Source organism: Strongylocentrotus purpuratus, unplaced genomic scaffold, assembly GCF_000002235.5.
Source record: "Strongylocentrotus purpuratus isolate Spur 01 unplaced genomic scaffold, Spur_5.0 spur5_scaffold_15, whole genome shotgun sequence".
Classification (NCBI taxonomy): domain Eukaryota; kingdom Metazoa; phylum Echinodermata; class Echinoidea; order Camarodonta; family Strongylocentrotidae; genus Strongylocentrotus; species Strongylocentrotus purpuratus.
In genome coordinates this window covers 35,572,443-35,598,538 of record NW_022145600.1, presented here as the reverse complement: position 1 = coordinate 35,598,538, position 26,096 = coordinate 35,572,443, and the positions used below count along the sequence as shown (strand labels likewise).

The 26,096-nt window shown below is 37.5% G+C and overlaps 2 protein-coding genes across 2 annotated transcripts; one reads left to right on the top strand and one right to left on the bottom strand.

The window, feature by feature from the left end:
- Nucleotides 1–2,632: 2,632 nt before the first annotated feature.
- On the bottom strand, nt 2,633–3,060 carry LOC105441794 (histone H4-like). The gene has a single exon (XM_011673279.2). The coding sequence runs from the start codon at nt 2,988–2,990 to the stop codon at nt 2,679–2,681; it is 312 nt and encodes a 103-aa protein (XP_011671581.2). The 5' UTR covers nt 2,991–3,060; the 3' UTR covers nt 2,633–2,678.
- A 2,755-nt stretch (nt 3,061–5,815) lies between these two features.
- On the top strand, nt 5,816–24,894 carry LOC115924199. The gene is made up of 18 exons (XM_030986093.1): nt 5,816–5,828; nt 6,759–6,967; nt 9,154–9,298; nt 9,958–10,083; nt 10,399–10,616; nt 11,570–11,717; nt 12,315–12,440; nt 13,868–14,073; nt 15,178–15,325; nt 15,883–16,037; nt 16,513–16,692; nt 16,943–17,090; nt 18,876–19,207; nt 19,702–19,876; nt 20,433–20,617; nt 21,941–22,096; nt 22,603–22,750; nt 23,567–24,894. The coding sequence occupies exons 1-18, from the start codon at nt 5,816–5,818 to the stop codon at nt 23,569–23,571; spliced, it is 2,823 nt and encodes a 940-aa protein (XP_030841953.1). The 3' UTR covers nt 23,572–24,894.
- The last annotated feature ends 1,202 nt before the right edge of the window (nt 24,895–26,096 follow it).

Here is a 26,096-nt window from a genome sequence, read left to right as displayed (position 1 = left end):
ACTGGAGCACAGTTTGATGATGATTTTTAAATGTGAGGACCCCATGATTAGTAACTTGACTCTTTTTCAGTATATAAAAGTTATAATGACTGCTTTAATATTTGAGGAATAGTTGTTTTTTGGCTCTCGGGGGAGGTTACATAGTGGTATCACCCCTCGGCACGCCTCAGGGCGATAGCACGATGTAACCTCCCCTTGAGCCAATTAAAAAAAACGATGCCTCTCAAAGAAGTCATTATTACTATAATATTACTCAGAACAAAACAAAACAAAAACAGACAAAGGAGTAAAGGATGAAATGTGGAAGGTATTGGAGACTTTTGTTTATACAGTATGAATCACTTTCAGGCCTGTAATTGAAAATTTAAAGCGAGGCAGCCATGTTGATTTTGGGCACCTTGAAAAAAGGGGAGAGAGATGGCATTCCATGGGTTCTTAAAGAAAGAAGGAGGCACAAAGTCCATTGAAATTAAAAGCAGCATGCAATACCATTTATTGAAAACACATGTTGAGTCTACTGCAGCAGTTAAAGTACCTGTTCAAAGAAAATCACAAATATGGCAAATAACGTATCACTAGAAACTGGTAATCTAACAGATGGCCATCGTACACTCTTTAGGTCAACTACATATCGGGTGTTTTATAAAAACACAATAAAACCACCTCCATAGCATCTGGGAGATTCGCCAGAAAAATAACGATGTTTTAATGCCGTCACAATATGAACCAATCCTGTCTAAGCAGACAACACCCCCTAAAGAATGAACATTGAATTGCAATGCTATTATTTCTCAAATTATAATGAGTTAAGTGTATATAAATGTGATGGAATTTTACACCATTCAAAAGGGGATATGAAACCGATTCTTGTAACTAAATTATTTTGTTTCTAAACACACAGGATAGGGGTTAATTAACAATAAATTAAAGAAAAAAACACTTTAAAATATTTTTAAAAAAACGGAATGATAGCATGGCCGGCATTTGTTCCCTCTTGAAACACTCGGCATACCGCGGTGTATGAAGCTGACAATACAATGGTGTCTTATTATTTTTTTTTACAAGCGAAGAATTCCTTTATTTTTTTTTAACCTTGCATTTTTAATCAAAATAATACCATGCGCGGGGTTTAGAGTGAGGCAATAGATTAAACATAGGGCCATCGTCTGCTTAATGTGCAAATCATGTTCAACATGTGACGTCACACATATCAGGAGCGATCGGAGAGCTTTTCAGGTGCTATGTCGGGGCTTTCAAAAAACACGGTGACCGTTAATGAATTATCTAATTAAAAATAACAATACATAGGCCGGCTGGTTGTTGGCTTTGGCTGAAATACGACGTAAAAGGCGCTATTTCGTTTTTACAACGGCTTTTTCAAAGTATCTAATATTTGTGGTGGTAGGGTAGGTGTAGGGAATTGGAGACCGTAGGGAATTGGAGACCACCAAGCTTGACCCCATCACTCTCCAATATTGCTATAGCGCCATTTGTGGCCTTTAACAACACTACTGCATATATCCAATTCATTTCGAAGACTACAATGCGTTTTTTCTCCGAGAAAATTGGCAAAATTGACCAAGGTAACAAATTTTGATCGTAAAATTTTGCTCTGATATAAAAAAAAAAAAAAAAAAAATTCACTGAAAGTTGTGGTGTATGCATATATTTAGGGGTGGCTCTTAAAAAGTACTTTAAAAAGGAAGTTTATGAAGTGTGCCAACCATCACAGAAAACTTATGGCCATTGTGTGCTGTGAATGGGTGTTGCAATGCACATTATGAATGGTGTCTGATCAGAAATGTCTTTATTTGGAATTGTCCCTTATTACCTACACATGTAGGTAATGAGAGACCTTTGGTGATGACGTCATTAATCATTGTTATCTTATTAATCAGAATTACATCATGACCTCAAATTTTCTTACCAAATATAAAGAGACTGAGTAGTTACTGAAGAGAATACAAAAGATGTGTAAGATTTTTCATGTTTATGTAAATTATGCTAAATGTGCTTAAGGGTCTCCAATTCCCCACACCTACCCTACACAAGTCTTAGAAATCGTTATATTTTTGGATATTTTAGCCGTCTCTGAACCGATTTTGATAAAACAAAGATGATTTTGTCAATTAAATTGTATGTTCTTTCAAATTTGACACTCAGTTTTTCATTATCTCACAACAAAATATTTTGTGTAGCGCCCTCTGCAATAGACCTCAACTATCCCTTTAAGAACACTCAATATTAATGATCTACATAAAATTCAAAGTGCTTTTATGATGTATAATGTTAATAATAATTATGTACCTAAAAGAATTTGTTTAAAAAAAATGTTTATCCTTAATAGATCAGTAAATTTGTCTAATACTCGTTCATGTATCAAATATCATTATCCAAAGGTCTCTACGCAGTTAATGCATTACTCTATTAAACCTAATGTTCCCCGTTTTTGCTTTAACTGATAAACTAACATTATGCACAACATATCATCCTTTAAGGTTCTATTGAAGAGATAGTTGGTCTCTTCTTTTTTCCCCTTAACTCTTTCTTTTACCTTTTTTCCCTTGCAATGTACGATGAATGTGTGTGTGTGTGGTGCGTGTGTGCGTATGTGTGTGTTCACCGGTGTTTATTGTTATTCTAGCCAGGAGAGAGAGAGAGAGAGAGGTCTGCTACACTTAGCCGCCGAAGCCGTACAATGTACGACCCTGCCTCTTCAGTGCATACACCACGTCCATGGCTGTGACAGTCTTTCGCATGGCGTGCTCGCAGTAGGTGACTGCATCACGGATGACATTCTCCAGGAAGACCTTCAGTACACCGCGTGTCTCTTCGTAGATGAGACCAGAGATCCTCTTGACACCTCCCCTTCTTGCAAGTCGACGGATTGCAGGCTTGGTGATGCATTGGATGTTGTCTCGTAGAACCTTGCGATGACGTTTGGCACCACCCTTTCCGAGTCCCTTTCCTCCTTTTCCTCGACCTGACATGATGATGATGATTGATAGTTGAGAGCGAGTTCTGTGTGATCCTGTAGACTGGATATTACGCTAAGCGAATCAGCTTTGGGTGATTTGTTAGTAGAAGTATTGAATGAAACATACGAAAGGGGGGAATTAACGGCATCTCAAAAACAAGGAGTTATTACCTTAATTGAGAAGGAAGCGAAAGATACTCTCCATAAAAAAAATTATCGACCCATCACGCTTTTGAATGTAGATTATAAAATTGTATCTAAAGTTCTAGCATAAAGAATGAAAAAGGTTTAAATTAAATAATTCATCATGATCAAGTTGGATATATAAAAGATAGAAATATTGGGGAAGCTGTACGATTGATAGATGACATGTTATTTTATTCTATGCATTATGGGGAACAAGGGAAAGGGTTTCTGTGTGCAGTGGTTTTTGAGAAAGCTTTCGACTCTGTATCTCAAAGATATTTATTTCAAATATTGAAATTGTTCGGTTTTGGAGATTCATTTTGCTCTCGGGTAAAATTATTATATAAAGGGATAAGTAGTTGTGTTATGAACGGTGGTCACTCCACGGGGTATTTTGAAATAGAAAGGGGAGTAAGGCAAGGAGATCCATTATCGCCATATTTGTTTTTGGTTGCCATCGAAATTTTGGCGCATGCAATAAGGAGGGACAACGGTATTAAAGGGATTACATTTGGAAAATCTGAAATAAGGCAAGTGTTATATGCAGATGATATGACAATATTTTTGAAGGATATTGATTCGGTTAGAAGGTTGCGATATATTTTTGAATCATTTGAACAAATTAGTGGTCTTAAAGTGAATAAAACAAAGACACATTTTATGTGGATGGGTGAGGATGAGAACAAACCTGATGGGCCTTTATTTGGAAATTTGGTTAAGGAAATACACATTTTAGGGGTTAGTTATTCATTAGATAGAAGATTAAAAGATGATTTGAATTATAAAGAAATTCTAAGTAAAATAAAAAAAAATTGCTTGTATGGTAGAAACAAAGAGATTTAACTATTATGGGTAAAATACATTTGTTAAAAACTTATGCGCTTTCAAAATTAAATTATATTTCATCTCTCGTTATTGTCCCTCATTGGGTATACAAAGAAGTTGCAAAAATTTCATTTGAATTTATATGGAGGGGGAAAGATAGAATTAAGCGGGCAATAATGTATCAGGATTATGACTTTGGAGGATTAAGAATGATTAATTTTGAAATGTCTGTTAAAATACAGCGCATGATGTGGATAAAACGTCTTTTATATGGAGAGAAAAATTTGGGATGGAAATTGTTTTTTGATCATTGCTTACAGTTTGTGGGTGGTAGATTTATTTTTTATGTGATTATGAATTAAAAAAAGATTAAACTCGTTTTAGATATTCCACCATACTATATGGAAATTTTGCAAGCATGGCAAGAGACAAGTAATTTTTAAGATATTTGGAGGGTTTTATTAATCCAATTATTTTTAATAATCGGAATATATGTATAAATGGAAAAAGTATATTTGATAGATACTTGTTTGAAAGAGGGATTGTTCAACTGAATCACTTGGTTGAGATATATTTGTTGGGTTGGTAGGTAGTTCATATAGAATAAAAATGTGTAATACTATCATTTTCATGGTGAAGTATGTTACATTTATGTCAAGATCGGGGGGGGGGGGGGGCGAGTACCAACTTTAGAAAAGATGAAAAAAAAATATTTAAGTATAGGGATGAGGAAAAGAAAATAGCAATTAAAATGGGAAAGCTAGGATCACATTTCTTAAAGTGGGAGCAGCTTAAGATTAATTAAGATTTGTTTTCTTCTCTACCGTGCGCATGTTAAAAGTGTAATTCTATTTTGCGGCCTGGATAACTTATTTAGTATGCTTTTTTTTTTAGTTGAGAATGTTGGCAGACATCCACTAAGTGAGTAGTGTGTGTGTGTGGGGGGGGGGGGGGTTGGTGGGTGGGTGAGTATGTGTGTGGGTGAGTGAGTATGTTTGTGTGATAGAGGGTGAGTATGTTTGTGTGATGGAGGGGGCAGGTAGGGGGCAGGGAGGGGCAGGGATGGGGCAGGATTGTTCCAGTAAAAATTACTTCCAGATTTGTTTAAGTTTTTTTTGTAATATATAAGTGAATAACATTTACAATTGACATATTATGTTTAGGTACTTATACGTTTAATTTGTTGCTAAGTTATATTATACTGCAAATAGGTTTGTGTTTAATTATGTTTATGTAAAAGCATCAATATTGAACACGTTTATTTTATTCAATTGTATGTTATGGTTTGTATTACACATTTGGAGAAATAAAACAAAATTGTTAAAAAAAAAAGAAAAAAAAAAGTTTATCTATTTAGTTGAAATATTTAGTTGAAATATTTATTGGTTACTGAATCATCATAGGTTATAACAATAATGTGACAATGTCTTTACATGAGTATAAAACATAAGTTAAATTACATTTCCACATTCAGTAAATCATAGATACATACGCTCGAAGAGGTGATGATACAGAAGGGCTACAGCCTAAGCGTGACAGCTTGATACGCTTGCAGCCCAGAAACATTTAAAATCATAACGATTGTAAAGTAAAGTAAATTACAGAACATAATTGGGGGAAAATAACAAAAAATAAACAGTGACTTGCAACCAAAAAAAAAAAAAAATGGGATAGAGGGTGCATGGGAGGGGGATTTTCCTGCTATATCAAGGAAATGCTGACAAACATATATGATATCATGTGTTAATTTAAGAGATTTGTCAATATTTGCTCAATAAAATTGATTTCACACTTTTCTTGAAAGTATATACTGACTTCAAGTTACGGATGTCAACGGACAGTGAGTTCCAAATATCCGGACCAGAATGTCTTATAGATTTCATAGCCATTGTTGTTTTAGGATTACATAAATGGTATTTATTTGATTGTCTGGTTGGGTATGTATGAATATTTCTATTCAAACAAAACATTGGTGGGAAGTGGGAAGGTAGGGAATCATTATGTAGACGGAACATGAACAGTGCTTTTTGTAAAAAGTTAATATCAGTTACTTTCAGAGTTTTTAACCTCGCGAATAGGGGATCAGTGTGATCGCGATATCCAGCATTGGTACACACACGAATCGCTTTCTTTTGTAAAAGTAGCATTTTATCAGTATATACTTTTGAGTCTGCCCACAGTATATTGCAATAAGACATGTAAGGAAGAATCAAGGAATTGTATAGCATATATAGAATATTCAAAGGCACATAATGTTTTAACTTGTACAGTAAACCAACAGTGCGTGACACTCTCTTTGAAACGTAATGTACATGATCACTCCATTTCAGATTTTCATTGATGATAGTTCCAAGAAATTTAGTATTTTGTTTTTTCTCCAAATATTCACCATCCAAGACTATTTCAGGTATAGGTTTATCAGTTGCATGTGTAGTATCTTATTTATATATTTTTATTGTTTCGGTAACGTGTACAATCATGTATTCTTGTTTTGTATTATTTATGTCAGGGGACTATTACTTTACAAGTTTTTCAAACTTCCTTTTTAGTCTCCAAATTCTTAATTCCAGAATTTTAAGATTATGATTGTTTCATGTTACTTTGTTTATATATTATTCTATGCTGTTATGATTGAAATAAAACGAATTGAATTGAAATTGGAAAAAAAATGAATTGAATAACCTAGTCCAATCAAAGATTTACCTTTGCAATAATGACAATAAAGTTAGTTTTTAAAATCAAATGATAACACTGCTTTTCAAATTTTCAGATGGTGTAAAGTCGGGCGCATGGAGTGCACGAACAAACAACCAGGACCAGTTCATCCAAGCAGACTTGAGGCAGTTGCATGAGGTCTCTGGGGTCATGACCCAAGGTCGCAATATGCACTTACAGTGGGTGAATTCATTCAGGGTGCAATACAGTATCGATGGACTGACCTGGACTGCTGTACAGAATGCTATTATGGCTGGCAGTAAGGTGAGCTATAGGTGGAAGCATATGGAGTCGGTATTCAGGCACCTGGCCAGCCCACCCTCCGCTCCCATAGCAGAAAAGATAGAAAGGAAAGAGCTAGGGAGAGAGAGAGAGCATGATGACAATTGAATGTGAAAAGAACATATTACCTGACCCCTCTTTTGATGATCTAAAGAGATGTTATTAACAACAATAAGTTAATGTATCTACCTATTATTGGCTAGTTTCTCTACACTACGCAGCCATCGCGAACTAAAAACGTCATATTCGCGCATGCCCAGCCCCAGTACATCGCCTTTCTAGGGCTAGGGTGACGAACGCAAACGAACGCCCGCCATCGTCCTCTTCTTTTCTCGCTCGCCGAGAGAGTCTAATAGAGCTAAGTCACTTCTGCTCAAATCAGAGAATTTCTCCTTTTTGACGTGGTTTTGATTTGCTTTTCTTATCAATTCCATCCTCATTTCTTTTACTGATATAGGCAGAAAATCAACTTTCTTTTCTGTCCCGCAATTTATCTCTTTCGCGACCGTAACGCAGACAGAGCATCTCCCCGCCAGCTGTAAAGCATAGTCCTTGGAATCGGTCCGGTCCTTGGAATCGACTTCCCGAACCCGGACCCGGTTCAACCCGGTCCTGGTTCGCCGGGTTCGGACCCAACCTTTCCGGTTCAACCCGGTCCCTTGATTGTCAATTCGAAGATCCGGATTTCACCTTCCGGTATACAGCCCTGTTTTACAGGTACCCGATCCTCAGGATCCTGCATGTTTCTCATACTGTTTGGAACCTGGTAATGCTCGATCCCGGCAGGTTCAGAGCCGCCTAGCCAGAGATGCCCCTCCTATCCCGGCTGTGCTTGGCGCCCCTCCCTGCGAGGAGACTGTGAGCTTGTGGTTGCAAACGCCCCTTTTGCACCAGGTTCCCCACGTAGCTGATTTCGATGATCAGGATGTTGACTCTGTTGAGCCAGCACAGCCCCCAACCCCTCGTGGTTTGGCAGCTGACGTCCTGGCTCTCCTGGAGAAATACTTGCCTGGGACCTTCACACCGGCTCAACCGGATGCAGCCCAGGCTTCCCTTCTCTTCAGACAAGGGGCATCCTCCACGGGAATCCTCCTGACGGACGACTTCAAGCTAGCCTACATGGGCGTAGCTGAACAGTGGTCTACATCTAGGGCTCCTAAGAAGCCTCTCTACGCCTTCCGACCCCAAGACTTGCTGGGCTTTTTTTCGAATTGAAGTCATTCTCACCGGACATTTCCTATGTGGGTTTGAGACTTGGCCTGAATTTCGTAGCCAGGCCTACACGGCCAAGGATAAACGGCGCGTGACTTTGAGACCCATGCCAGATGTGGCTCACCTTCTATCTGGGGTCACTTATCAGCCTCAGGGTCAGGTCTTGCGAACTTGAGATTCTTGAGTCTGGTATGGTATCAGATGATATCTTGCTCGCCTTCACAGGATATCCAGACCACGAACTCAAGGAGGGAATTTGCACTTTCCTCCTTAGGAGTTCTTGAATGGGTAACAGCGGAGATGGCGAAGCAACTTCATCCTCGCCAACCGGCCCAACTTTATAGACAGAAGCCTAAGGCAAGGGCACCTTCCGCCGCACACCAGCTCATCGTTATCTCGCGTGGCGGCACCTATCGCTTCGCAGCCAAGGAGTGGCCAGCATTAGCCTGCTCTCAGTAGGAGCTCCTTGAGGATTGGGCGTCAGACCCGTGGCAAGGCTCTGTCCAAGCAAAGGCAGGCCTCTTGATGGTCCGCCCCGAGCAGCTGGAACACAAAGTAGGCGGGTGGCTTCAGCATTTTCTTCCCACTTGGGAAGCTGTTACCGAAGAAGCAAGGAAACTAGCAAATAATAGGTAGATACATAGATCCATATAGTAAATAATAAAATCAGGTATGATTTTTCTGATCTCACATGTCATCCACTTAATAACTAATTGGAATCTCCCCCCCCCCCCCTTACACCAGTGTGTCTTCAATGGCTAGATTATATACTTAAGAACAGTATTTTACCATTATCACTGGTCTGAATCATTCCATATCACGTTTTTTTTTCTTCTTCTAAATCTTTTATTCAATATGCATTAGTTAGTTACAACCTATTTTCCACCCAGATGTGTAGAATCATCATATACACTGTCCTGATTATCAACGTTTACACCAATTTTTGTATCTCCTAGGTCTTCACTGGTAATACGGACAGTAACACCATTGTGACAAATGACTTTTCTCCCAACGTTGTAACTCGGTTTATCAGGATTGAACCACTGACTTGGACGAACCACATCAGCATGAGATTTGAAATTATTGGCACTGTTGCATCAAGTAGGTTCGCTGAATCGTTTTATTATGGCTGCTTTTGTTACATTATTGTTATAAATTCAGTCCAAAAGGATAATATGTTGGTAAAGTATATGGATGATGATAATGAAAGGGAAATAACCAAAGTCTAGATTCAAATATAATAGCGCTTTAATAATATGAAATAAAGCGCTTCATAGATAGTACCCGGGTCTTTGAATACACGCACAATGTGCACCATCTCCACTCCATAGGGAGTATTCCTACCATATGGCCACCTTGAGGGCATATGGCAATAACTTAAACAAAGAAAGAATTTGGCTTCCTACCAGGTCCCCATTTCTCTCTTGGGTATGGAGTGGCAAATGTAGATGCCATGTCGGGGATCGAACCGACGATCTTTGCATTTCGAGTCAAGTGCTTAAACTACTCGAATATGACACCTCGGAGGGGGGGGGGCTACAGTGGCTTCTCATCCACAGACAAGTTGAAAAATGTATACTTCGCCACCGCAAGACAAACATTTTGTAATTAAAACACATCATTTCTAGAAGCTTGTTAGAGGTATGCTTTGAGAGAAAGAGATACATGAATAATATTGCCGTGACTTATACCATCGCATCAATGCGGCTTGACAAAGGAAACATACTTTTTCAAAATTTTCTCTCTCTTCATTTGAACAGAGATTGAAGGGCTCCAGAAAGCTTTGGGTATGAAAGATCAGCAAATTCCTAACAGCGCCATCACAGCCTCAACCCAGTACGATGGTAACCACGGAACAGAAGGATCACGTCTGGACACTGTCGCTAGTGAGTTTAAAAAAGAGCTTAATTTTGTTTGTGTTTTGTTGTTGATAATTAATACAATGGTGTTAGCTTGCCCAAGGATATCAGTAATGCTGTTTTGGGATCTGCTGACAAGGCAAGGTTATTATACTGAGCTCACACCAATATGCTAATGTCCTGCTGGTGCTAAGCAGGTGATATGAGAGTAAAGAGATTTAATCCAGCAGTATACCACTGCACTCATACCTTGAATACTTTAATAATTGTAATCCTGTGAAGACGTCTTCTATTAACCTTTCAAAGGTCAATAGTGATTTACAGTATTTGATTCCATAACAGGTGGTGTTAGAGGCGGGGCATGGTCAGCACTCACTAACGATGTCAACCAGTGGTTGCAGGTGGATCTCAACGGCTTCTACATCTTAACTGGAGTTATCACACAGGGTCGACAGGATACTGACCAATGGGTCAACGCATTCAAGGTGGCCTACGGTGAAGATGGCACAAACTGGAATATCATCCAGACTTGTGATGGATGTGATGGATATGATAAGGTAGTTATAGGCCCCGGTTATAGGCTCTACTGAAAAGCAGAATGTACATATTATGCTTCAATGACGATTGCTTCATGGTCAATGTTCTACACTAACCAAAATTCTTAACGTCAACCCTGGGCTAATCAGTAGACCCAGGGGCGTACGCAGGATTTTTTCAAGGGGGGGGGGGGGGGGGGTTTAAAATATTTTGCTCCCGAAAGTTTGAAAATCGCGCCGGCCGAAAAGTCGCTCAGTGGGGGGGGGGGGGGGGGTAAGCGGACTTTTTTTTTTTTTTTTTTTTTTTTTTGGAGGCCAAAAAAAAATCGCAACGACTCAGCCAGCCGAAAAGTCGCTCAGGGGGGGGGGGGGGGGGGGGGGGGGGGGGGGGGGGGGTAAGTGGACACTTTTTTTTTTTTTTTGGTCTCGAAATTTCAAAATTTGACATTTTTCTTCGTTGAGGGGGGGGGGGGGTAAGGTCACCTTATTTAGGTTAGCCGTGGGTATAATTATTATTATTTTTTTTTTTTTTTTTTTTTTTAAATAAAAACAAAAAATCAAAAACAAAGGGGGGGGGTTTAGGTTTTATTAGGAGGGTTTACATACATAAAAATACCAAAGGGGGGGTTTGAACCCCCCAACCCCCCCCCCCCCCCTGCGTACGCCCCTGAGTAGACATAACCCTAACCTTTACCCTAAACCTAACCTAATAACCAATTGCTACCCTAACTCTAGCCCTATATCTTTGATGATCTTTTTGTGAAATATCGTTCAAAGCAATTGTCGCCAGAGCATATGTGTAGGAGCCTTGATGAGAAAAACATGAAACTTTTATCTAAAACATTTACAATTTTTATTATTTTTTATAAATTGTGTAAATGTTTGTTGATTTATATTGTTATTGGAGTACTATTATAACATAACAAGACCTTAGGAGGAATTAAACACCATCAACATTTGTATGGTTTTGTCTACAGGTCTTCAATGGAAACATTGATCGCAATAGTAAGGTAACAACTGCATTTGGTCTACCAATTGTTGGTCGTTTCCTACGCATTCATCCCACCACTTGGAATAATCATATCAGTATGAGATTGGAAATTCTTGGGAAAGGACCGGTGGCAAGTAAGTTATATCTCTCAGATTATAGACAGAGGCTCTCTAATAATGCTCACTACATGTTGCATTTTCTTGTCCAAGTGACTGTTGAAATCATACAAGTGATTTGGGATCTGAGCTGCCAAGAAGCACAGATTTTAGGATTTGGTACTCAAATTGAATAGCGAAGAATTCAACATGGTTTGTACAAATATTGAATTTTAATGATCAGGTTTCGGTAGGGTTGTAATGTGTTTGGGTAGAAATTATAAATTCAGCCATCAACATACTCGAATGTTCTGGTGAAAGTTGGTAGCTTTGTGTATGATAATTATTACAACAGTTGAAGGCAATCTGGAATTTAGGTACAGACGAAAAATATTTAAACAAAACTTTAAATGATTGTTCAAGACTAAAAACAAATGATATCTCCCAATTTTTTTGTCGTTGGAAGTGCAAAATAATGAGCAAAGAAAAATTAGTAAAATAGTCCTGACCCACATTAGTTTGTTTTTTATTTGTTTATTATTTGAATAAACTTGTCTATATGATAAACGATTCAGAATTGCTTTAAGATAAATTTGCCATATTAGCCTTTTAACTTCTTTTTGTTTTTACCATCAGGTAACCGTTTTGAGCCAATGAAACTTGGAATGGAAGATGGCCAGATTGCAGACAGCCAGCTCTCTGCAAGCACATGTCATGATTCGAATCACTGCGCCGACAGGGCAAGGCTCAATCAAGTAGCAAGTATGGTCATCAACATGATGATGTTAGGATTTGGGTTCAGATTTTTTATTACAGTGTTGTCTATTCACTTAAAATATATATTTTTTTATTAAAGAAAATATTCCAATTGTGCTAAGACTTTTGACTTTTTCTTTAAATTTTTCAATATCAAAATTGTGATGTATTTCGATTTTTTAACATGCATTTTACTAAAGACACATTAACGTTAGTTGAGAAGTGGCAGTTTTATCACTTTAATCAGTTGATTTAGCTACAGTGCGAATGTTTGCAAAGTCTTGAAGCCTACATGTGTCTACCGTCAACTTATTACCTTCTAGTTATATATGCATGTTTTAATTACCTTTTAGTCGATTTATAAAAGTTTATGAGACCCCATTCACACTTCAAATTGAAGTAACATTTAAATAATATATAATTTAATCGAGCGGTATATTAGATATATTGCATTCAGCTAGCGAATATTGCACGAGTCGAAGAGACATGCTAGCCGAAGCAATATATCTCATATACCACAGAAGAAAACCAATATTATTATTATTATACATACAAATTAAAATACAGTGCTATTTAAAGGATTGTAAAGATCTTTTTTTACTTATCAAATACCAGTTATGATACACTACATGAAACAAAAAGTGCTAAGGCAATTTTCAAATCCAACAGTGTCTCGACCAGTCTTAATTCAAAAATTTGGCTAAAGTCAAGTTGAAAGATGATCCAACTTTTGAATACAAATTTGTTTTTGAACGCAATACTAGCAGTGCACTTTACATAATATACAGGTTAGTTTTGATGGCAGTCTATTGCCACGTTACAGCGATTGAAGCCAGCACGCACATGCAGCTCTTGGTCATGCATGGTAACAATTGATACTGCATGCTGATTTTCCATCGGTGGAGTGACGTATTATTTGGAGGAAAAGCAATATGCTAACAATATTGAACACGCGATCATAGAAAGATAATCAAAAACATGAGTTTATTCTCTGTGAAAAGGGGCTTGTATGTTTAATAATTTGTAATATTGATCTAAAAAATGCCCTGACAGGGAGTTCTGTGTGTATTCAAATAAAGCTCAAGGTTATGTTTAATTCACTTCAGTTCATTTTATTCAAAACCACACAAAGCATGATATAATCTGTTACATAAAAAAATCTGGTAATAATACATCAATCAACATATTCTAACTTGATTACATCGATCATAAACTGAATGGTTTTAGGACCCCTTTAGAAGCTAAGCTTGTGAGCGGGGCCCTTCAGCAAGGCTGAGCGATTTTGTTGTTAAATCCATACAATTTTATTCTTTTAAGCTTTCCAATTTAATCGTCAGAGTAAAAATGGAGAATGAACAGAATGCTTAAATGAACAAATAAGTATATAAACAAGAACTAAATGATTAATCACTCAAGTCCCTTTCTCTTTGAAGGTGGTGGAAAGACGGATGCTTGGACTGCAATAACCCTCGACTCTCAATGGATTCAGGTGGACCTTCTTTCTGACTATAAACTCAGTGGGATTGTGATTCAGGGTAGATCAGATTACGATCAATGGGTGACTAGTTACAGGCTTCAGTACAGACCAGATGGAGAGTCAGCGTTGATAGATGTAGTGGATGACAATGGAGCTATTGTTGTAAGTAATTTCATTTTTGGGTGTTGTAGCTACAATGTAACATTTGTGTGTGGAGGGGGGGGGGGGGCGGCCCCTCCACTCAGTGTTATTTAGGGTTCGCATATGCATGTTCCCTCTTTTGAAAACACCCCCTAAGTCCGGTGTGTAAAGTCTTTTTTGTATATGTACGAGCCGGACTTTGGTGTGTGAAAAGTACCCCTTTACCGGACATTTTGGTAACATGCATGGTATTCGATCCGTTCACGGAGTGTGGGGGGGGGGGGGAGGGGAGGGGAAGATGGGGAAGGAGAATGTGGAAATATACAGACGTATTGACCCCATAATGCACCAGTAACTATTGCATGGCCTTCATTGTTAATTCACATTACATCAACCAATTAAGACTGGTACGTGCCCCACTTGATCTGGTGCTGCCTCAATGTCTTGCCCCATGCTTTGTAGTTATGTTGTATGTCAGTTCTGTCGTGGTCGAGTGGATACGTCACCGGACTGTGGATCACAAGGTCCGCGGTTCGAGTCTCGCCGCGGCACTTATGTCCTTTGGCAAGACATTGAGCTACATTTGCCACACTCGACCCAGGCGAGGTAAATGGGTAAGTGGTAGGATTATTCCTTGAAATGCACTGTGCGCCGTTATAACGCCTGCCGGAGCTAAAGCTAGGGTAATACTTTCCAAAAGGCTCTTTGAAAGCGCAAATGGGCGTTATAATAGTTTGATATGCGCTATACTAGAACTGAATATTATTATTATTTCAACTGCTGATTACCAATGATGAACATTGTTTTTTAAATATATTCGTCAGTTGCTGTCTTGCTAAAACATAGAACTATATGTGAGTATGGTTCATTTTCTTTGGACCAAGTCCATCCCACAAAGGTTTAATGTGTGACTGTATTGCAAAGTAATTAATGTCAGAGACAAGTACTTAATTAAATGACCTTTATTTTATTAAAAACAGCCATTCCTAAATATTTATAGTAAACAATTGCTTGTGGTGCATTGGCCTACTAATATATCCATTTAAAATTAAAAATTCCATTTGTCCAATATTAAAAAAACCAAGGTCAAGTATCATGACAAGACTTGCAATGTTCATTTCTTAGACCTTCACAGGGAATAGCGACGGAGATAGTCTAGTGATCAACATGCTTCCACTCCCAGTCGCCGCTCGCTACGTCCGTATCCTTCCTCAAACCTGGAATAGTTACATTAGCATGCGATTTGAGCTGCTTGGAATAGGGCCCATCAATGGTAAGGATATAAGGTCTGGAGGCTGAAAATAAAATAAAATTCTCTTGACGCTTTTGAAGTAATACTGTTCTGAAAACATTCTTCAAAATCAAAACAGTTTTTGAAGTACCATAAATCAGAAGAGGCAGGATTGATAATGGGTTTGTGAGATAGTTCTCCAACTGTTAAATAGAAGTGGAGAATCCTCACCTTGGAATTAACTTACAACTTTGCTCGTCAATCATTATATCAGAAAATGAACATTAAAACCAAGTACCAATGTGGTTCTTTAAATAGAGTAAATGATAAACATACCATTTTTAAAAGTTAAAATCATTATGTTAGGTGTATGATATCAAAATTGCTGAAAGGCATTCTGTTTCGATATAAAAATTATGTAATTCCATATGACTCCATAGTTAACTTTTAAGTGTTGCCAGAAAAATTTGAGGAACTTCTTAATACTAGTTTGAATCCCGAATTTTGATAAAAATTAGATAGAAGATTATCATGCTTGTCTTTGCTTGATACCATGTTGATTCTAGCATTGAAGTATAAAATCCTCTGATGTATCATAGTTGCTCCTGTCTTCGGAAAGATTGGCATAGAAGATGGTCGCGTAGATACTACCAGTCTCTCTGCGTCATCTTGCTGGGATAGCAACTATTGCGTCGCTCACTCTAGACTCAATCAGCCACAAGAGGGAGCTCTAGGGGGAGCCTGGATAGCCTCAGTGAGTATATAGATTACATCCCACTGTCCTATCATTCGAGATTGCAAAACTACATGTACTCTCAGGCTTTTGTCGTGAGCAGAGTCATTGCTTTCCCATATGTTCTTTTGCTTTCATTTGTGTTAAGTATTGAAAGTTGAACCGCATAAGTACATAAACGAAGATATGTCAATGGAAAGTCCGAAAATAGATTGATGGAACTTCATGTGCCAATCACAGATTCATGGTGATGCATTGATAGCATTATTTCTTATGCAAAGCTGCCCATTAAGCCTCACTTTTTTGTCACAGGTGTAGAACAATCATGTTTCATAATTGTTTATGATGAAAATGAAATAACCACCTCATCCATTATATAGGATTTGCATATTTACATTACCTGTCAAAGAGTATGCCCTGCTCATATTGACCCGCATATAATCACAAGATCAGTTCATCCATGCATGCACTCATTGTGATGCGCTCTATTCCACAGACGAGTGATGTAAACCAGTGGATACAAGTTGACCTCCGGGTTGCCTTTGAGGTCACCGGAGTCATTACACAAGGCAGAAACAGCTCTACCTTTCGCCAGTGGGTCACGTCTTATCAAATCTCTTACAGCATCGATGGTAAGGACTGGACCTTGGTGAAAAACTGTGAGGGAGGACCAAAGGTGAGACTGTTTAAAACATCATTCATGGCCCATCTTCAGGAAGAGAAAAAGAGAGAGAGAGAGAGAAATAGAAAATGAGAGGAAGAGCAAGTGAGAGAAAGAATAGAGGGATAAAAAGCAGAAAGGCAGAGAGGCGGAAAAGAAGAAGGAGCAACAAACATGTGTACATTTTTATTTCTACTCATGACAACTAAGAAATGAAGAGATTTTTCCTTCAGTATCCGTTCTGATTTGATTTGTTACATTCAAGATCTTTCCTGGTAATTCTGATCGAGATAGCCTAGTTGAAAATGGTATCAGCCCACCTGTGACAGCTAGGTTCATCCGTCTCCAACCTGTAACTTGGTACATTCACATCAGCATGAGATGGGAACTCATTGGACAGGGTCCTATCAGAAGTGAGCTCAAGAGAATTTTATTATGATGATTATTATTAAGATTAATATCATTTATTTGACGCTTCACCAAAATATAATACAAACAAACAATTTAAAAGTGAGTAAGCATAAAAATATTACTGAATTTGTTTCGTAGATCAAATAAAATCGTATGCACAGAGTATGGTATTGATTATATCACCTTTTGGAATTTGTGCACCTGAGCAGGCGGCATGGGAAAGAATAGGGAAAACTTTTTTTTTAATTTATGTTTTTATTAAGAAATCAAATCATAACATATACAAACTTTCCAAAAAATACAAATGCTGTGTTACAAAAGAAATTAATGACAAATTAAGATATTTACAAACGATCGAGATGATCTGGGAAAAAAAGGCAGAGTACACGTAATAGAAATAATCAGAATTATAACAATTACAAGTACAAAAGCAAGAACCTCAAGATAGCATTGCATCAGAAACTGAACATTTCGTTGGGCCCAAAATGAAGAAAAAGGAGTAAAAATAAGCCATCCACAAATACAATGGAAACTCCAGACCACCAACAGGTTGGAGGAGCAAAGTCGAGGAATGAGACAATCCGCTCTACCCCCCTCACACACACACCATCAACACTCTCATACTAACACTCAAACACACAACCGCCCCTCCCCCTCCCCCTCCCCCCCCCCCCCCCCCCCCCATCCTCCCCCCCCCCCCAGAATAGGACAATTTAACAAACATGGCCTGCCTTCATTCCAACACGTAATCAAGTATCTAAACATAATCGGATTTGTTTACAACATACAAAAGTATTGCGTTAAAATTGACAAGTGAGAGGTTTGAACATGATATATATATATATATATATATATATATATATACATGTAGCAACATTGAGATCCAGAATGTAAGATAGATGCAGAGAGAAAAGAGAAAGGGAGAGCAGAAGAAGGAAACTCCTAGAATCTGCAAACACCTTAAAGGTTATACAAAGTTATGGGGTCATGAATTTGGTTCAAATGAACATATTGGAAGCATATGCGATCCTACAATATGCAGTGATCGTTGTCGCGGTTGAAATCGAGTCTAAAGTTATAAAATTATAAATAATAAACTCTTTATGTTGTATAGCGCCCTCTCAAGGTCAAGATATTAATTAAGCTATAAAACAATGTTTCTTGACTAAAATCGACCGATTAACCATTCCCGTTTGGAATTGATATATCACAACTACATATTCTGAGAATTTCGTGGTTGCAGCTACCATTATAGGGCCGTAGGCGCTATTTGAAATTTATTAAAAATTTACCGGGAGCACCGGTAAATTGTTATATTAAATTTTTCCCGAAAACAGAAGTGTTTTAGGAGCTAAATTTTCTAGTGCTTATAATACATCCACAGGGGCATCCAAAAAAAATCAAAATTGTGAAGAATCACTATATCCACCCAATCTTCAAAATTTCCCAAAACTTTGTATTACCTTTAACAAATAATATATGGACCCAAGCTTGAGAGCCTCATTACTTGTCCTCTTTGATGTAAACTTAAGGTTGACTTATATTTAAATTTTAAATTTTTAAATTGTTCTAAAAATGTTGAAAACTTATTAGAATGTTTGCTTCATTCATTTGTAATGTTGTATGGCACTTAAAATTTGCTGTACGCAGATACTTATGTGATCCTTTAGTTGCTAATCATTTATACGTGAAATATCCTGCCTTCTTTAAACCGCAGCGGTGTCTCATGTCGTGTGTGAATTAACACAAAATAAGCCATAATTGGTCATTTTGCATGCATATCACAGCGACAGGTTTGTCTGCACAACTTGGACTTGAAGACTACCGCATCCCTGAAGGCGCCATCACAGCTTCTTCACAATACGATTCCACCACTGGCCCACGTCGAGCTCGGTTAAATCTTCCAGCGAGCGGAGCTCTTAAAGGCGGCTGGTCTGCACTTACCCTGGATCGAAGTCAGTGGCTTCAAGTAGACCTGAGGGGGACCTATCGTGTTACTGGAATCATCACCCAAGGGAGGGCTGATATTGACCAGTGGGTCACCAGCTATAATGTGGCTCATAGCTTGAATGGAATTAATTTCAACATCATTCAAATTGCTGCCTCTCAGCAAGAAAAGGTACAGTATAACAACGCCCTTCCCTCTACCTAACAAACAATAGAACATCAATGGAGATAATTTGCTATTGACACAAAAATAGAGCAGAGGGGAATATCACTGAATTCACAATATCGTCACCCAAACAGATCTGTAAAGCAAAAAAGAAATTTCCAGTTACAAGCTTCATAAATATTTGTGGATCCCTGGTATTACAAGTATCTGGTTAACTACTCCAAGATTACCACCCTAAAACCACTCAAGGACAACTATCTGCCCCACTCAGAATCATTTTCACTGAGAAAACGACATATACTTGCTTTAATTAGGAAAACTCTTTCCTCTGTGACTACCCTCTTATTGATATATACACCCATTGCCCTCCTACTAGGGGGTATTGTAGGGATTGGAGTAGATGTCTAAGCATTATAGCTACGTAACTGATCCTTTCGTCTGTGGGCATACAGTGTTGAAAAAAAATTTCCTCGAAATTGTTTCATCCATACCATTCGAAGTACTCTTCGTACTTGACGTTTCTTCGGGTCTTCACTGGAAATAGTAACCGAACCACCCAAGTGACCAACTACTTTTCCCCTCCATTGACTACTCGTTTCATCCGAGTACTGCCCATCATGTGGTTTGGACACATCAGCCTGCGTATGGAACTCCTTGGAGCTGGACCTGTTGCAGGTGAGGGAATGAAGGTTTTATGAAACATGCTTTGATGAAAATAGCACTTTGATGAACTAAAGTCCTTATTTCAACCCCATAAATAATCGAACACCTAATACATAACATTCAGTAGTAGCTTGAACCCTATCTCTTCTATGGCATACAGTCAGGTGTTCCCAGACCAAAAGGGTTATTTTACTGTGGTTTAGACACCATTCAAGGAATGGCCGCACTTACCTCTAAAGTAAACTGGTTCAAAATGCATCCATATATATTCACAGATGTTTTTAAACATGGATAGGTCTCCTTGAATAGCTTTTGATTTCCTTTCAAAGTAATACATCTACCTGTAGAACATAGAATGCTTTGCTTGTGTATCAATGTGCAAATATCAAGTAGTTGGCTCGGTGAGGGCCTTACAATTTTCGACAAGTGACCTCTATCTGCTCATGCCAGGATTGTAACTACAGACTGGTTTATTGGATGTCCATCTGATTGGACCATTCACTCATGTTTGCCTATTTGACTACCACTTCCTACGTCTTGCTATACATTGTCATGCATTAACTTACAGCCATCTTGAATGACCATGTCCCTCTGGGCCTAGAGAGTAATATCATCCCAGATTCAAGTCTGACAGCATCGAGTGAGTTTAATGCTGACTATGGTGCAAAGAGAGGTCGTCTTAACCTAGCCCAAGTAGGGAACCTGCGCGGAGCCTGGTCTGCACTAGCAATCAATGCCAACCAGTGGATCCAGGTAAGAAAAGTTTCTTAAGCCCAATTTAGACACGAAACATTTAGGCAACCCTTATTTCTATAGCATGGGTTCATATCTAACTGCTGTTATCGTATCATTAATTAAAGGGTCTTCAGTCATTTTTTATACCATGGATTCGTATCCCACCGCTGCCACCATGTCAATAATAAGAGTCACCAGTCATTTCTATACCATGGATTCATATCCCACCGCTGCCACCATGTCAATAATAATAGTCACCAGTCATTTCAATACCATGGATTCATATCCCACCGCTGCCACCATGTCAATAATAAGAGTCACCAGTCATTGCTATACCATGGATTCATATCCCACCGCTGCCACCATGTCAATAATAAGAGTCACCAGTCATTTCTATACCATGGATTCATATCCCACCGCTGCCACCATGTCAATAATAAGAGTCACCAGTCATTTCTATACCATGGATTCATATCCCACCGCTGCCACCATGTCAATAATAAGAGTCACCAGTCATTTCTATACCATGGATTCATATCCCACCGCTGCCACCATGTCAATAATAAGAGTCACCAGTCATTTCTATACCATGGATTCATATCCCACCGCTGCCACCATGTCAATAATGAAAAAGTCACCAGTCATTTCTATACCATGGATTCATATCCCACCACTGCCACCATGTCAATAATAAGAGTCACCAGTCATTTCTATACCATGGATTCATATCCCACCGCTGCCACCATGTCAATAATGAAAAAGTCACCAGTCATTTCTATACCATGGATTCATATCCCACCGCTGCCACCATGTCAGTAATGAAAAAGTCACCAGTCATTTCTATACCATGGATTCATATCCCACCGCTGCCACCATGTCAATAATAAGAGTCACCAGTCATTTCTATACCATGGATTCATATCCCACCGCTACAACCATGTGAGTAATGAAAGAGTCACCAATCATTTCATTGGCTCCATTCACTAACATTGTTAAAATTATTATTATTGTCCACATTTTGAGGTGACTTATGGGTATAAGTAAAGCTACTATAAGATTGCCATAGTCCTTTTTAAAGACATTATTGTATTTTTCGACATTACTCAGAAATGAGATCGTCAATTAAAGCATCAATGCATCATTCAAGTATTGCCATTGTTGAAGCAGAACTGTTTGAAACCAAGGTAATGCCATTGATAGGTGCAAAGAAAGTAGCCGTTTTTATTATTTAAAAAAAAAAATATAGAGTTGACACATTTTGGAACATGCTCATTGGTTAAAAGATGATATATGAGGATAAACGATAAGAATTCTTCATCCCATTTTTTTCTTTTCTCCAAGGTGGATCTTTTGGACCCTTACCGTATCATTTCAGTTGCGACTCAAGGGCGACAAGATTTAAGCCAGTGGGTTACAAGCTACAAGCTTGCTTGTAGTACTGATGGCACAACCTTTGCCACTGTGCAGGGCATCTGTACAAACCCTGGCGCTGACAGAGTAAGTTTGTGCTCTGTTTGATCATTTCTAGATATGACATTGACTCTTTTCTTGTAGAATTTTTAAAACATTTGATATCTTATTGAAAACATTATAATATTTTTATGTTACAATGAAAAATAAATAAAGAGAAAGGCAATATCTACCTGATTTTTTGTGTACTATTTACTATTCCGCATACACAATGTAAAGGAGGAGAAAACTATTAGGTTGAATTAAAGAACTTTCTATATTTGTATATATATTAGAGCAAGAAATGCACTTGAAGCAGACCTCATAAATCTATTACATTATGTTTTACATTCCATAACTAGGTCTCTTAAATTAATATTGATGTAACCAGACTATAATATTAAATAGAAATGAATGAATAGGTAATGTAGAAGCAAAACTAACATTTTATTAGCATGCTATATCAGATTCTCTTTGGTTCGATTGCAAACAATTCCAGAATCATTTGAGTCATAATTATTCAAAATTTGGTTAATTTCCCTTTTTCATTGAAGATCTTCAACGGTAATGTTGACCGCGATACCATCGTGACCAACACTCTGCCTGTACCCCAGGTTTGCCGCTATGTCCGCTTGATGCCTGTCAGCTGGTTCGGCCACATCAGTCTTCGTATGGAGCTCTACGGTGAAGGCCCTCTCACAGGTCAGTTTTAAAGGTGGTGATACTCCGACATTGTTTTGCTCCATCAGTATTTTGTTCAGCGACAACTGATCTAGGCTTTATTTAATCAATGATAGACGCATAGTGCTATGGTTATGACTGGGTTTCAGGTTAGGGTTAGGTATAGTGCTTGTTAAGATTTAAAGTTAAGATTTCGGTTAACATATGATATATGACAATTGGTGTACATTAGTTTTGTAGAAGGCAATTGACCTGAGGCAGGGCTCCACATTGTTCCTTTTAGAGAGGGTTGAAATTGAATTTTTGTTGATCTCTTTGCATGTACCCCCGTCCCCTGACATAGTTGTCTGTGGGAATACATCTCAAAGGGTACATCCTGCTAGTGAGTAAGTAGTCCAGGTGATGGAAGACAAAGGAATAGCAGTCTATGGGGATACATGTCCAAGGGTGAATCATCCTTGTGGGTAGGTTGTTTAGGGGATAGTAGACCAAGACAGGGTATTATGTGGGGAAACATGTCCAAGTGTGCATCCTCGTAGTGTGTACGTTTTCCACGGGATCATAGGCAAAATCAGAGTAGTCTGTAGGGATACATGTCCAACGGTGCATTGTCCTGGTGGGTAGGTTGTCCAGGGGAGGGGTTCTTGTGTGGATGTAGAACATTCATTTCCGAAAGAATTTTGAACTACTGCGAATCATAGCCGTAATCTACTTTGTAGTTTAACTAGTAAAGACTACTGTTTACAGTACAGGCAGTTTGTGGTCAATCTAGTTCATTATTCTATCATTCATATGTATACGAACATTGAAAAATTGTAAATGTCTGTTTATTTTTAGTGTGAATGATCAACATGGCAGACCTGATCAGAAGATTCAATTGATGGAATTATACCTGACGATGGATATCATTAGCAATTTCATTCCTTGATTTAATGGATACATCAAAATGAAGAATTTCGATGAACTTTAATCTATTAATTCTTATTCTTATACTTATTCATTCGGCACTTTCAAGAAATATAACGATGACACAATATAAACAAGATGATTAAAAAGTTAGCATGACAACAGTTATACAAATACAAATTTTGGTAGCAATATTCTGAGTGTATCATTTGGCGGCCAGAGAAGAGAAGAGGAAACTTAACCACTGTAACCGTAAAGGTCCTTTCGCCCAACCAACTGATGCAATCAGAAGACTGGTAAAATATATAGCATAAGAACAAATAAAGGGAGTAACAAATCAAGAATAACAAAAATTAAAAATTAAAAATAAAGAAAAGAGAGGCAAGTGCGAATGTAACCCCAATATAGAAATTAAGTACACATTATATATGACATTAGGAAACTCACACATTCAATAATATAATAGCGTTGTCTCTTCGTAAAATTACGATGTTACATGTTTTAAGTTATATGTTTTATACCGGGGTTTTCCTTTACCTAATTAATTGCTATCAAAATATTACATGTACATTAATAACTTTGAAATATGATGAAATTGTTCTCCAAATTTATGTCGAGTGTTTGATTATTCGCATATATATATAACTGAAATTGAAATTATTTGAGGGTTTTATGGGGATTATGTTTGGTTTTCCAGTATGTTACTGTTATGCCATTTCTCTAAAGTTAGTCATTAAAGTACATTAAATAGATCCGTGTCCTTATATTGATGTCTCGATTTTATAGGGGAATGGTCGGGTCCTTGTGAACATAGAAAAAACAACGTACGTATAGATCATATATATCTTGTGAATTAAATATGTGACAATAGTATTAACATCAGTCTTATTCATGATACATTAATGTATGAGGTATGATGTACCACCCAATAATAAGCAGTTTAAAGTGGATGAATTATTTTTTTGATTTTGATGTTGGTGTTTACAGCTTTTTAAATCATGGTATACCAAGTTGACAGACATGGCCAAATCTTATTCATGGTACTGATAATTTGTCACATTGTTAGTATCATCAAACCTCACTCACAATTGAGGGATATAAAGCTAAACTAGTCTCTGTAATGTTTTTTTCTTCATTCTATATCTTATGTAATAGTCTATTGTGGAGGGTAAATGGCGTATATACTCCATATGGATTCCTGATACTGTACTATCCTTCTAATAAATCTACTTTTCAATGGAAGAGAGCAGACTTTATCCGTTTTCATTTGTTTCAGTACTTTAATTCCTTAGTCTTTAATCAAACATACACATAAGATATTAAACATGTCCAATTCAGTAAGATGAGTTATACACTTTCACATTATTCCTGTGAGATCTTAGGAATACATAGCTTCTGTATGGTTGATTGGTTTTTTAAATTAAGAGAATTGTTTCTTACAATTTTTTAATATACAAGATAAATTTTGATGGATTGCCTTTATGTTGGTTGTTGGTGATGGTGGTTAATCCCTGAACAAGCCAAAACATTAGGAACATATTGGCTATAACTTCACATACAACGAGATATCTTCATGATCTAAAATTTCAAACTAGGAATATCATAAGTGTGTCTTGTTGTACACTGTCTTAAAGGGAAAGTCCACCCCCAAAATAAGTTTGTTTCGATAGAGGCAGAATAATAAGAAAATCAGGTGAGCGAAAGTTTGAGCAAATTCTGAATGAAAATAAGAAAGTTATGAATTATTGAAGTTGTGATCAATCAAATACAAATTGGCAACTCTGTGACTTATTATACGAGCTCTCCTTCATTTGCTTTGTGCATAATATTCCATAAAATCATGTTTTCTTCGTTATTGATGACGGAATATATATTTGTTCCTTGCAGGGGGAGTATAAAGAACATATTTGCAATTATTATATTTAGGGTGCATGTATGGTTGAAATTTTTCTTGAGGGAAAATGAAAATTTTAGATTTTTTTAGTACTAAGCAAATGGAAGTTGAGCTCCCATTTTACGTCATAGAGTTGCCAATTTGTGTTTGATTGATCACAACTTAAAAAATCCTAACTTCCTTATTTTTAATCGGAATTTGCTCAAACTTTCACTGACTTGTTTCTCTCATTTTTCTACTCCTATTAAAACTAACTTAATTTCAGGATGGACTTCCCCTTTAAACATGTAGGCATATGCAGGTGCAACCCAGTGCTATGGGCTAAACAAAAATATATGTGCAAAAGTGTGTGTGGGTGTGTGTGAATCACTCTCAAGAAATCATTAAAAACTCACAAAACTAATCGCAATATCACTGTTCGAAACAGAAATCACAAGTCATATGCTGATTTTGTGTTTGTTTAATAAGATATCTTAACAATGTACAAGGAAACTATTACAGTCTTACAAAATAAAACAAACATTTAAACAGTATCATAATTTTGTATAATAATATTTGGACACTAAA